Source organism: Scyliorhinus torazame, chromosome 21 (assembly GCF_047496885.1).
Source record: "Scyliorhinus torazame isolate Kashiwa2021f chromosome 21, sScyTor2.1, whole genome shotgun sequence".
NCBI classification, from domain to species: Eukaryota; Metazoa; Chordata; class Chondrichthyes; order Carcharhiniformes; family Scyliorhinidae; genus Scyliorhinus; species Scyliorhinus torazame.
In genome coordinates, this window is record NC_092727.1 from 89,457,394 (window position 1) to 89,470,434 (window position 13,041).

The 13,041-nt window shown below is 48.3% G+C and overlaps 1 protein-coding gene across 2 annotated transcripts in view; it reads right to left on the minus strand.

Moving 5' to 3' along the window:
• LOC140398399 (integrin alpha-8-like) overlaps positions 1-13,041 on the minus strand; it is a 223,488-nt gene that overhangs the window by 52,413 nt on the left and 158,034 nt on the right. For both annotated transcript variants that reach the window (XM_072487047.1, XM_072487046.1), the window contains one exon: positions 1,846-1,938. In XM_072487047.1, the coding sequence (XP_072343148.1) occupies positions 1,846-1,938 (93 nt within the window). The remainder of the gene's footprint in view (positions 1-1,845; positions 1,939-13,041) is intronic.

A 13,041-nucleotide genomic window follows, 5' to 3' on the forward strand; every position in this document is an offset into this window, starting at 1 on the left:
GATGTGTATTATTTTGTCAAACCGCAGTAAAAGGGGAGTAGAGTTCACCGGCTGGATGACTGAATAGAACACCTCATGAGCCATACAGTTCAGGAAGGTTTGGATTTAAATGTATTATCTCCGAATTTGCAGTAGGTGCAATGTTGGGTGGGAGGGTGAGCTGTGAGGAGGATGCAGAGTTGTTTCAGCAGGATTTGGACAGGCTGACTGAGTGGGCACATGCATGGCAGATGCAGTATTATGTGGATAAATGCGAGGTTATCTGCTTCGGTGGCAAAAATAGGAAGGCAAATTATTATTTGAGAGAGGTTGAAACTCAGCAAGACCTCGGTGTCCTCGTGCATCAGTCGCTGATAGTAAGCAGGCAGGTAAAGTAGGCAGTAACGAAGGTAAATGGTACGTTGGCCTTCATAGCAAGGGGATTTGAGTATAGGAATAGGATGTTTTACTGCAGTTGTACAGGGTATTGGTGAGGTCTGTAGGATTGTGTGCAACTTTGGTGTCCTTATTTGTTCTTGCTGCAGAGGGAGTTCAGTGAAGGTTTACCAGGCTGATTCTTGAGATGGCGGGACTGTCATTTGAGGAGAGACTAAATCAGCTAGGATGATATTCATTGGAGTTTCGAAGAGGGAGAGGAAAATGCATAGAAACTTATAAAATCCTAACAGGATTAGACAGATTTAGAAATAATGTTCCCGATGGTGCGTGAGTCCAGGACTAGGGGTCATAGTTTGAGGATAAGGGGTAACCCTTTTAAGACTGAGGTGAAGATAAATGTCTTCACCCAGAGAGTGGTGAATCTGTGGAATTCACTACCACAGAAAGTTATTGAGGCCAAAACATTGTGTAATTTCAGCTCTTGGGACTAAAGGGATCAAGGGATATTGTGGGGGAGAGGCTGGATCAGGGTATTGAACTTGATGATCAGCCATGATCATAATGAATGGCAGAGTAAGCTCGAAGGGCCGAATGGTCTCCTCGTGCTTCTATTTTCTATGTATGTTTCTATGTATGAAACAATCATAGAATTATAGAATCCCGACAGTGCAGAAGGAGGCCATTTGGCCCATCTAGTCTGCACTGACCCTTCTGAAAGAGCACCCCACCAAAATCACTCCCCACCCTATCTCTGCAATCCCACCTAACCGTTGGACATTAAGGGGCAATTTAGCATGGCCAATCCACCTAACCTGCACATCTTCTGACCATGTGGAAACCGGAACACCCGGAGGAAACCCAGGTAGACACGGGGAGAACGTGCAAACTCCACACAGACAATCACCCAAGGCCAGAACCAAACCTGGATCCCTGGTGCTGTGAGGCAGCAGTGCTAACAACCGTGCCACACCACTCCGAGACCGGGCTGTAGTGTATTGCAGCCTGGGTGAAAGCTGGAGCATTGCAATTTCTCCTGTACAGTTCAGGGGATGCAAAGAGCAAAAATCAATTTGGGTTTTATTTTGTTTGTTCTTGAGTCGTGGCCGCCACTGGCACTCATTGCCCAAGCATGGTTGCCCTCGAGAAGATGGTGGTGGGCCGCATTCTTGGACTACCGCAGTCCGCTTGGTATCTGGTGAATCCTCCTGGGGGAAAAAAAACAATTGTGGGAAACCGGACTCAACAGTGACACATCCCCATCCTTTCCCCCAGCCACTCTTTCTGTCTTGGCTGACTTGCCAGAAATGGCCACATGGGAGGGAGAAAGGGGGCAGGAGAAATCAGTGCCATGGACCAGGCCCCGGTAACAAGAGAAAAGAATGAAGGAAAGTATTGGGGTAAATTAATTTGCAATATTCTGTGGTACATCTAGTATTATGCAATAGGCACATATTCCGCAGGTCTTACCTTTGCGCCACGTTTCATGGGGTTACCGAGGTCACAGATCAATATTTGAGTGTCATTCTCCAATCTGGGGTTACAGCTGAGCTTAGTGAGGTTCTTAAAGAAATAAATACACACATTATGAAGACAACCAGGAGTCTGTTGAATTAGCTGGCACATTGCAAAATAACCCACCAGCTTCTTGACAAAGTTATAAAGGCCATTAATTGTTCTATGTTGGAATTGTACAACCATGAATTTCAGGTGGTTGTGATCATTCCTTGCAAATTGATATTGCCTCAGGGATTGGTGCTGGGTCCGCTGTTATTTGTTATCTATATAAATGATTTGGATGAGAATGTAGGAGGCATGGTTAGTAAGTTTGCAGATGACACCAGATGGCAAAATGGATAGTGAAGAAGATTATATAAGATTGCAACAGGATCTTGACCAACTGGGCAGTAGGCCGATGAATGGCAGATGGAGTTTAATTTGGATAAATGTGAGGTGATGCATTTTGGTAGATCAAATCAGGGCAGGATCTATTCAGTTAATGGTAGGGAGTTGGGGAGAGTTACAGAACAAAGAGATCTAGGGGTACAGGTTCATAGCTCCTTGAAGGTGGAGTCACAGGTGGACAGGGTGGTGAAGAAGGCATTCAGCATGCTAGATTTTATTGGTCAGAATATTGAATACAGGAGTTGGGACGTCTTGTTGAAGTTGTAGATGACATTGGTAAGACCACACATGGAGTACTGTGTTCAGGTCACCCTATTCTAAGAAGGATATTGTTAAACTAGAAAGAGTGCAGAAGAGATTTACAAGGATGCTACCACGACTTGATGGTCTGAGTTATAAGGAGAGGCTGGATAGGCTGGGACTTTTTTCCCTGGAGCTTGGGAGGCTTAGGAGTGATCTTATAGAGATCTATAAAGTAATGAGGAGCATAGATAAGATAGATAGTCGACATCTTTTCCCAAAGGTAGAGGAGTCTAGAACTAGAGGGCATAGGTTTAAGGTGCGAGGGGAGAGATACAAAAGAGACCAGAGGGGAAATTTCTTCACACAGAGGGTGGTGAGCATCTGGAACGAGCTGCCAGATGCAGTGGTAGAGGCGGGTAAGATTCTGTCTTTTTAAAAGCAGTTTGACAGTTACATGGGAAGGGTGGGCAGAGAGGGATACGGGCCAAATGCGGGCAAGTGGGACTAGCTCATGAAAGAAACTGGGGGACATGGACAAGCTGGGCCGAAGGGCCTGTTTCCATGCTGTAAACATCTATCACTCTGTATCAAAAGTTGCTACATCTTCACTACCCAGTGTTAATCCACACGTCAGGGTTCTTGGCTTGGTGCAATAATGAGCATTCCCTTACTGCAAGGATCAGGAACTCCTCCCAGCCACTGCCCAATCGTCTCATCAGCATTCAGTTTTCAATTAACGACCTTTACATATTTTTGCCAAAATATAAGGGTTTTTCATCCTGTTAAATGTGCTAACCCACGTTGTAGTTTATGGAAGTGAAGATGTCAGTCACTCTTCGGTTGCTCAGCCATTCTCCGTGTGTGAACCTATGCAATGAGCGTTGGTCATTCAAACATAGAGGGCATCAAAGCCACGTCGGGTTTCCTTCTCACCCATTACACCAAACACATGTTTCCAGCGGGAGCCGATGGATGGTGTTTGGCAGCAAGAAATGTGACTGATTTCTCCCCCTTTCCTCACAATAACATCATCCCACTGCTCCCCAGTTGGGAACTGCAGTCGTATAAAACGTAGGACCTTGCATGGTTCTGACCCACAGTGTGTGAACCCCGGAACTGATTTTCCACAGTTGCAGCTGATGCCACACATAAAGATGTCACTATACGATATTGTCCACATCTGGTGATGGTTTGTAATGAAGCATCTGTCCCATTTCCCAGGTGGATTCAAACTAACTTATTAGCAATGAGAGACCTTTTAAATTGTTCACAATTAGAGGCATGTAATGTGTAGGGATAAGGAGTTACGGGTTAAACAAACAAGCAGCAAAAGACCTATGTGGATAATTCATGACGTCAACTCTACCTTTTATTTTATAATCTTTTTTGTCACAAGTCGGCTTACATTAACACTGCAATGAAGTTACTGTGAAAAGCCCCTACTCACCACATTCCAGCGCCTGTTTGGGTACATGGGAGGAGAATTCAGAATATCCAATTCCCCTAACAGCACGTCTTACGGGACTTGTGGGAGGAAACCGGAGCACCCGGAGGAAACCCACGCAGACACAGAGAGAACGTGCAGACTCTACGCAGACAGTGACCCAAGCGGGAATCGAACCTGGGACCCTGGAGCTGTGAAGCAACAGTGCTACCCACTGTGCTACCATGCCAGGCCATTGGATGGCTCAGCTTCAGCTCGACTTGACAAATCAGCCATCGACATTGACAGTCCTAGGACTGCAAAGTAGCAGCAGTTTCTGAGCTGGAGATGCTCCAAGAGTACCAGCTGACTTTCACATCATAAGATCTTTGGACCCTCTGTGAGAGGAAGGTTATTCCACCCTGGAGACTGCTAGCTTGCATGTTTTGGAAGACTATTAACAGGAAGACAAACTGAACAAAAACAACTGGGGTTTGGTTTGTTGTGTTATGCTGCTTCGGATAACACAGGCTGCTACTTGATGCAGTTTTAACTAAAGGATGCTCCAGACTCTGAAATGAGTTCAACGTGTTTATTGAACTATTAACATTTCTCAAATGAGTTTGACTCTCTGCTAATCTAACTGTAGTAATTCAGTCTAACTGTACCAGCTTGCTCTAAGCCACGTGCTGGGGTGTGATGTTGCTGATCAACCCTGTCTAACTCTCTAGATGTCGGTCTGTGGAATGAGGCAGGGTGTGAGTGCCTCATCCCTTTTATAGTGTTTATGTCATGCCCCCTTGTGGTGATGCCACCTCTGAGTGTCCTGACTGCCCATTGGTTGTGTCCTATTCTGAGTGTTCATTGGTTGCATGTTTGCAGTTCATGACATCACCCCCCCTTTTTTTTAGATGTATATACATGTGAATGTGTCTGTCTAATGTGACTGACTGAGGAATACAGAACAGAACAAACAAAACAAATGCTCATAAGTCCAGTCTCTGAGGCTTGCGTCTGATCCTCGTCGACCACTGGAGAGGTGGTGAAGGGGATGATGGTGTCTTGACAGGCGAGTGGAAGGCACGACTGGTGGCCTCGTGGTTCGAGGTGTCTGGAGGTGGCAATTCGACATGTGGAAATGGAGGGGAAAGTGGTTGTGGGCAAGCAACTTTTCGCAGTGCCCTTCGATTCCTTTGCACAATGGAGCCATCAGCCATACGTATGTCATAGGATCTGGGCGTGGCCTGTCGAACAACGACAGTCAGAGCAGACCACCCACCATCCGGTATCTTGATCCTGACCGTGTCTGCCGGGGATAGCACATCCAGATCGGTGGCATGTGCGTCATAGCCCTGCTTCTGGCTGTCGCAAAGCTGCTGCATCTTCTGCAGCACCGGGAGGTGATCAAGGTTGGGCAGGTGTATGGCTGGAAGCGTCATCCGCAGGTCCCTGTTCATCAGGAGTTGAGCTGGCGAAATGCCAGTGAACAAGGGAGTGGCCCCGGTACGCAAGTAGTGCAAGGTGTATGCTGGAAGCGGAGTCCGAGGCCTTGCGGATGAGCTGCTTAACGATGTGCACCCCTTTTTTGACTTTGCCATTGGACTGCGAATAGTGCGGACTGGAGGTGACATGCCTGAAATTGTAGCTCTCGGCAAACGTGGACCATTCTCGACTGTGGAAGCACGGGCCATTGTCGCTCATGACGGTGTTCGGGATGCCATGCCGTGAGAATGTCTCTTTACACGCTTTGATGACGGCCCGTGAGGTGAGGTCTGGCACCTTCAGCACCTCAGGAAAGTTCGAAAAGTAATCGATGATTAAGGTATAGTCGTGACCATTCGCGTGGAGTAGGTCAATGCCAACCTTGGACCACGGAGAGGGCTCAAGGTCTTGTGGTTGGAGTGTCTCCTTGCTCTGCGCTGGTTGGAACCTCTGACAGGTTTTGCAGTTCAGGACTATGTCCGTGATGTCCTGTTTGATGCCGGGCCAGTAAACAGCTTGCCGGGCCCTGCGTCTTCACTTTTCTACGCCCAGGTGTCCCTCATGAATCTGCTGCAGCACCATGCTCTGGAGATGTAGCGGGATGACTATCCTGTCCAGCTTGAGCAGGATGCCGTTGATTAGCGTCAGGTCATCCTTGACGTTGTAGAATTGAGGGCATTGCCCTTTCTGCCAGCCATTGCTGAGGTTGTGGATGACTCGCTGCAACAGGGGGTCTTTGGCTGTCTCTTCTCGGATGAGAATGATCTTCTCATCTGTTGCCGGGAGAGTGCTTGCACACAGTTGTACCTGCAATTCAATGTGCTCTTTGATCTCCAGTGGTTCACTGGGTGAGTTGACGGAGCGGGACAATGCATCAGCGATGATGAGCTCCTTGCCAGGGGTGTACACCAAATCGAAATTATACCTCCGGAGTTTGAGCAGAATTCGCTGCAAACGAGGCGTCATGGCGTTCAGGTCCTTTTGGATGATGTGGACCAGAGGCCTATGATCCGTCTCAACAGTAAATGTTGGCAAGCCGTAGACACAATCATGAAATTTGAGGATGCCGGTGAGAAGACCTAAACACTCCTTCTCAATCTGCGCATATCTGGTCTCAGTGGGTGTCATTGCCCGTGACGCGAATGCTACTGGTACCCAGGATGACGTGGCATCGCTTTGAAGCAACACCGCCCCAATACCATCCTGACTTGCATCTGTGGATATCTTGGTCTCTCGGTCTGGGTCAAAGAATGCAAGGATGGGTGCAGTGGTGAGCTTGGCTTTTAGCTCCAGCCACTCTGTTCGGTGCTCCGCCTTCCACTCAAAGGCAGTTGATTTTTTTCACCAGGTTGCGTAGAGCCGTGGTTGTGTGGCCAAATTCAGGATGAGCTTGCCTAGGAAATTGACCATTCCCAGGAAGCGTAGTACTGCCTTCTTGTCCTCGGGGACTTTCATTGCCTCGATGGCTTTAATTTTGTCTGTGTCCGGGCGCACACCGTGTTGTGAAATCTGATCACCCAGGAACTTCAGCATGGATGTCCCAAAACAGCACTTGGACCTGTTTAGCTTGAGGCCATGTTCATGGATGCGTCGGAATACTTTCTGGAGTCGAGACACATGTTCCTCTGGGGTTGTGGACCAGATTATGATATCGTCAACGTAGACATGAACCCCTTCTATTCCCTCCATCATCTGTTCCATGATGCGATGGAAAATATCTGATGCCGAGATGATGCCAAATGGCATTCGGTTGTAGCAGAATCTGCCAAAAGGCGTGTTGAAGGTGCAGAGCCTTCTGCTGGATTCTTCAAGTTGGATTTGTCAAAATCCTTGGGATGTGTCCAATTTTGTGAAGAAGCGCACGTGTGCCATCTCGCTCATAATTTCTTCCCTCTTCAGGATGGGGCAATGTTCCCGCATGATGTTTCTGTTTAGATCCTTGGGGTCAATGCAGATGCGTAGGTCCCCCGAAGGCTTCTTTACGCACACCATCGAGCTGACCCAGTTGGTTGGTTCAGTGACCTTGGAGATGATGCCTTTTTGTTGTAAACTCATGAGCTCTGCCTTCAGGCGTTCTCTCAGTGGTGCAGGGACTCATCGTGGTGCGTGGACCACTGGCTTGGCATCAGGCCGCAGTAGAATCTTGTACTCGTACGGCAGCGTGCCCATCCCGCTAAATACATCTGGGTACTGGGTTAGGATGTCGTCGATGCTGGCCTGAAGATCCGAATGGGACAGCGTAGAGGTGTAGACCCTTTGAATGAAGTTCAGTTGCTTGCAGGCGTGCGCACCTAGCAGGGACGCCCTGTCTGGTTTAACAATCACGAAGCGTAAGCTTGCTTGTGTGTGTCGGTTGGTCACCTGCAGAGGGCAGGATCCCAGTGCCTTGATTGCGTTTCCATTGTAGTCCAGGAGTTTGCAGGCAGCTGGAAGGATTGTGGGGGCTTCTTGATTCTCTTGAAGTCCACCTGTGAAATCAGGTTGGCGGAGGCACCTGTATCCAGTTTGAACTGGGTGGGACAGTGGTTGACCTTCATCACTGCATGCCATTCGTCCTCGGAATCCACGGGCAGGATTGATTGGACTCGCGATGTGTTCGGTGTGGCGTATTCGCACTTCGTAATAATGCCCACTCGGTAAGTGTTGACCAGGTATTCATCATCTGGATCCGTCGCACTGCTTGGATCAGAGTCATGCATTCAGTGTTGCACACTTCTGATGCGCCGCTGTCGGAATTCGGATTGCTGGCTCCTGACTGGTGGTGCAGATCTGCACAGGACTGCATAGTGGTTTGGTTTCCCACAGTTTAAACAGTGTTTGCCTCTTGCAGGGCAGTTTTAAAAAAAATGGGTGGTGCCGCAGTTCGCACACGTCATGACGTCTCAGTGTGTTGTTGCGCATGTGCGGTGCCCTTCTCGGACGTCTGCCCCTGCGCAGTGCGGTTTTAGGCCATTTTGTGTTCCCGATCGCATTGCGCATGCGTCGGGCCCCGGGAAGAGAGCATGAAATGGCCACTTTCGTCAATGTGTAGGCGCTGCGTCCGGGAGTTGGCCTGAACACTCTCCACCTTGTGGGAGGCTTGTTTTTCACTTTCAGCCGTTTTGTACTGTGATTAGCGATTTTTAGAGTGCTCATGCACAGTACACGTTTCACTCGCGACTGGCAAAGTCATGTGCTTGATTTTCAACAATTGCTCTCGCAGAGGATCAGAGTGCACTCCAAAATCGATTGGTCTCTGTTCATGGAGTCAGTGATATCACCGAAGTTGCAGGATCACGCTAGCAGTCTGAGGTTAGTTAGATAGGAGGTGAAGGATTTGTCTTTATCTTACATCCTCTGCTTGAGGATGTAGCGCTCGAAGATTTTGTTGGTGTCCACCTCGCAGTGGTTGTCGAATTTGTCCAGGATGGATTCGTACTTCGTTTTGTCCTGCCCTTCGGAAACGTAAAAGGAGTTGAAGATCTCTATTGCATGGTCACCCGCAGTGGTGAGTAGAAGAGCTATCTTCCGGGCATCGGTCTCACCATTGAGGTCGGATGCTTCCATGTATAGTTGAAATGTCTGCTTGAATGATCGCCAATTGGCACTAAGATTGCCGGTGGTCCTGAGCTGATGAGGAGCCTGAATCTTGTCCATTGTGCCTGTATTCAGTAGCTGGTTGTCACGGATCTTGCTGAGTTGAACTAAATAGATTGAACAGTCCTTCTGGTATCATGTTGTGTTATGCTGCTTCGGATAACACAGGCTGCTACTTGATGCAGTCTTAACTAAAGACTGCTCCAGACTCTGAAATGAGTTCAACGTGTTCATTGAACTATTAACACAGTTCTCAAATGAGTTTGACTCTCTGCTAATCTAACTGTAGTAACTCAGTCTAACTGTACCAGCTTGCTCTAAGCCACGTGCTGGGTGTGATGCTGCTGATCAACCCAGTCTAACTCTCTAGATGTCTGTCTGTGAAAAGAGGCAGGGTGTGAGTGCCTCATTCCTTTTATAGTGTTTATATCATGCCCCTTTGTGGTGATGCCACCTCTGAGTGTCCTGACTGCCCATTGGTTGTGTCCTATTCTGAGTGTTCATTGGTTGCATGTTTGCATATCATGACATGGTTGTTGCATTTGTTCTCTGCTACTTTCATTCAACTTGAACAGGAGTGGCTCTTATGCAGCACATGTGTAGTATATTGCAAGATCTGAGCATTTTCTGTTTTATTTCCCTCACTGCTGCCCTCTCTGTTGGGGACCTGTAAATAAAGTTAATTTAATAATGACTGCCAGCAGTTGAGCATTTGTTCGTCTTTCTCAATGCACCGCACAACAGAAGGATGCTGACAATGCTGGCACGGAATTCTTTATGACATTTCATTTGAGATATTAAGGGCTGAGGAATATTATGACACATTTATGGAATTTCTAAAGTTGGTTTTCAGGGGATTGGGGAATTTGAAAGAGTGTTCTGTGTGTGCAAATTGTATTCCGGTACACAGTGAGGCAGCGTGGTACACAATTGGAAAAACAGCATTGAAGGCTCATGTTGGGACAATGATGAAATTCAACCCTAACAAAGGGAACTGGTTACTTATGAATGAATCATAGAATCATAGAATCCCTACAGTGCAGAAGGAGGCCATTCAGCCCATTGAGTCAGCACCGGCCCTCTGAAGGAATGCCCTACCTAGACCCACTCACCCTCCCTATCTCTGTAACTCCATCTGACCTGCACATCTTTGGACACGAGGGGCCATTTAGCATGGCCAATCCACCTAACCTACACATCTTTGGACTGTGGGAGGAAACCGGAGCACCCGGAGGAAACCCACGGAGACACAGGGAGAACATACAACTCCACACAGACAGTCACCCGAGAACGGAATTGAACTTGGGTCCCTGGCACTGTGAGGCAGCAGTGATAACCGTTGTTACACATTTTGCTGAAAGCAAATAAAGTAAGAGATGAGGATAAACTAAATGTTTTCCTCATCACGATAGGGCTAAATGATTTTGAGGTGGTGTCTTATCAATGTTCTCCATGAGTGCCCGGCACTGCTGGATTAATGTTATTGCATAACTTAAAAAATTTTTTTTTTTAAGAGTACCCAATTCATTTTTCCAATTAAGGGGCAATTTAGCAGCAATTAAGGGACACCTAGCCTGCTCAACTTTTGGATTGTGGGGGCGAAACCCACGCAAACACAGGGAGAATGTGCAAACGCCACACGGACAGTGACCCAGAGCCGGGATCGAACCTGGGGCCTTGGCGCCATGAGGCAGCAGGGCTAACCCACTGCGCCACCGTGCTGCCCTTTGTTATTGCATAACTAAGAATGAAATTGCACTGAGAGACATGTTCTGTCAAAGGAAGCACTTGACAAGTGAGACTGTTGCAAATTACATTCTCAAATTAAAGAAACTCTCTCTCGTAACTGTGGGTATGGAATAATTTTCTAAATTTATCTGAGGCATGTTTGTGGAGGGCTGAACGAACAACTAATTCCAGGCCGAGGCAAGAAACTGACGTGGGAGGAGGCTTGGGATGGGGCCACAGCCATGGAAATAGCAGAAAGAGACAGAGATAGATTAGAAGGGAGTACTTTTCCTGAGCTGGCATGGGAGGTCCACTGAATTTTAGCGATACCCAGGCTACAGCCACCAAGTTTACAGACTCAGAGTCAGAAAGCAAGATACCACCATTGCCACGGTGCCTCAAAATAAGGGAATTGTCCCCATTGCTAGTCGAAGTGCTGCCTGTGAGAAAGTGGGTCATATTCAGGCAGCACACAGGAGTACAGAAAACAGTAATCCTCCAGGGCACAGCCATGCACCAGGTTGTGATAGATCGAGGCTAGTTCAGTAGTATAGAAATCCTCAAATATGCATATGATAGATGTGGAATCAGAAGTTGATGTTATTGAGCAGGAAGATCCGCAGCATGGCCTCAAAGCTAAACCGCTGCTTCGTGCTGTCAAGTGTAAGGTGACTGCGTCAACAAATAGATGGTGAAGGTATCCATCCACAGCAGGAAAAGGTGAAGGAGATTTTGAAATCAAAGAGACCAGAGGACAAAGGAGAATTTAGAACATTCAAAAGGATTACAGTGTATAATTCTAATTTTTCCCGGACTTAGTTTACTTATTTGTTTCAGTGTGTCAACTCCTCAATGCTGGCATATATTGGGAGTGGTCTGTAGAGTGTCAGTAAGCAGTAGACAAAGTGAAGGTAAGGCATAAAATTTTGACAGTTCAGTGCTAGTCAGAAAATAATGATGAGGGCAGCACAGTGCCGCAGTGGTTAGCACTGCCGCCTCACGGCGCCGAGGTCCCAGGTTCGATCCCGGCTCTGAGTCACTGTCCGTGTGGAGTTTGCACATTCGCCCCGTGTCTGCGTGGGTTTCGCCCCCACAACCCAAAGATGTGCAGGGTAGGTGGATTGGCCACGCTAAATTGCCCCTTAATTGGAAAAAATGAATTGGGTACTCCAAATCTAAATAAAAAGAAAGAAAATAATGATGAAAAATCAACAAAGTGACATGGAGAAATATATGCCAAAGTTTTTGTAAAGAGACAAGGGGCATTCACATATTGAGTGAAGACTGGAGAAAGACTCCTTCAGTGTCATGTAGGTCACTTGCAGGCCATCCCGCAGGGCTGCAGGCACTAGCAGGAAAGCCACCATTGCTGTTTGTATTTCAATATCCATTGTCTGCAGGGACTGAAAGGCCGACATGTTAGCATGCCCATGTCCAACCAGGTCCACCCGGCGACATGGTGGTCCTGGCTGGTACTGCAGACACTGACCCCGAATGTCCCTCTCCCCTCTTCTATGCACCCCGGCCCCATTGGTGCCCTGCACTGTGGCAGACTCTGACCCTGGCGCCCATCCTTGATCCAGGGGTACCGTCGGCTGGCACTGCTCTTGCCAGTGGTATGCTTTGCAGCCCCCATCCGGCACCCCTGTAGGGGATACAATGGGCATTGTCCTTGGGTGGGCCGCCTGATGCCCCACTGGCGGGTGGTAGCCGGATGGGGGGGGGGGCTATGTTGAAGGGTGGGGTGCGGGGATGGTGGGGTGGGTGCACTCATAGGGCCGGTGGCACTCTGCGAAACCAAAGCCAAGGTGGGTGGTCAGTGGGTTGCGCAGCAAGATGGCGACCTTGCAGGCCGTGTCAATGGTGATCTGTGCCTGGGCACCGCCTTAATCCTGTGGCGGGTCAGCCCGGCCCCACGGCCCTTTCCCCCATCATCACAACCACCCCCCAAAGCCTTGGAAGGGCACCCCCACCACCCCAGCCAGCCTGGGCAGTGTCAGGACTGGCAGCCCACAGTCATGCCTCACCGTGTCCTACCTCCTCTCTCTCCCTCACCAGCCATGATGCCAGTTTCATGATTTTTAAAAGCACAAGTGATCCTCGCCGTCGGGAATTCGGCCCATTGGACGTGGAGAATAGCGGAGGACCCGGAGAATATCAGGTCAGGCCCGCTAATGATGTGCCAATGGCGTTTACTGTAAGTGTGTTCTGGAATCCGTTGACACCCATGCCAAGGCAATGGAGAATTGCGATTTGGCGTTAAATTGGCACCCACCATGATTTCGGCATCGGAACCGATTATCCGCCCA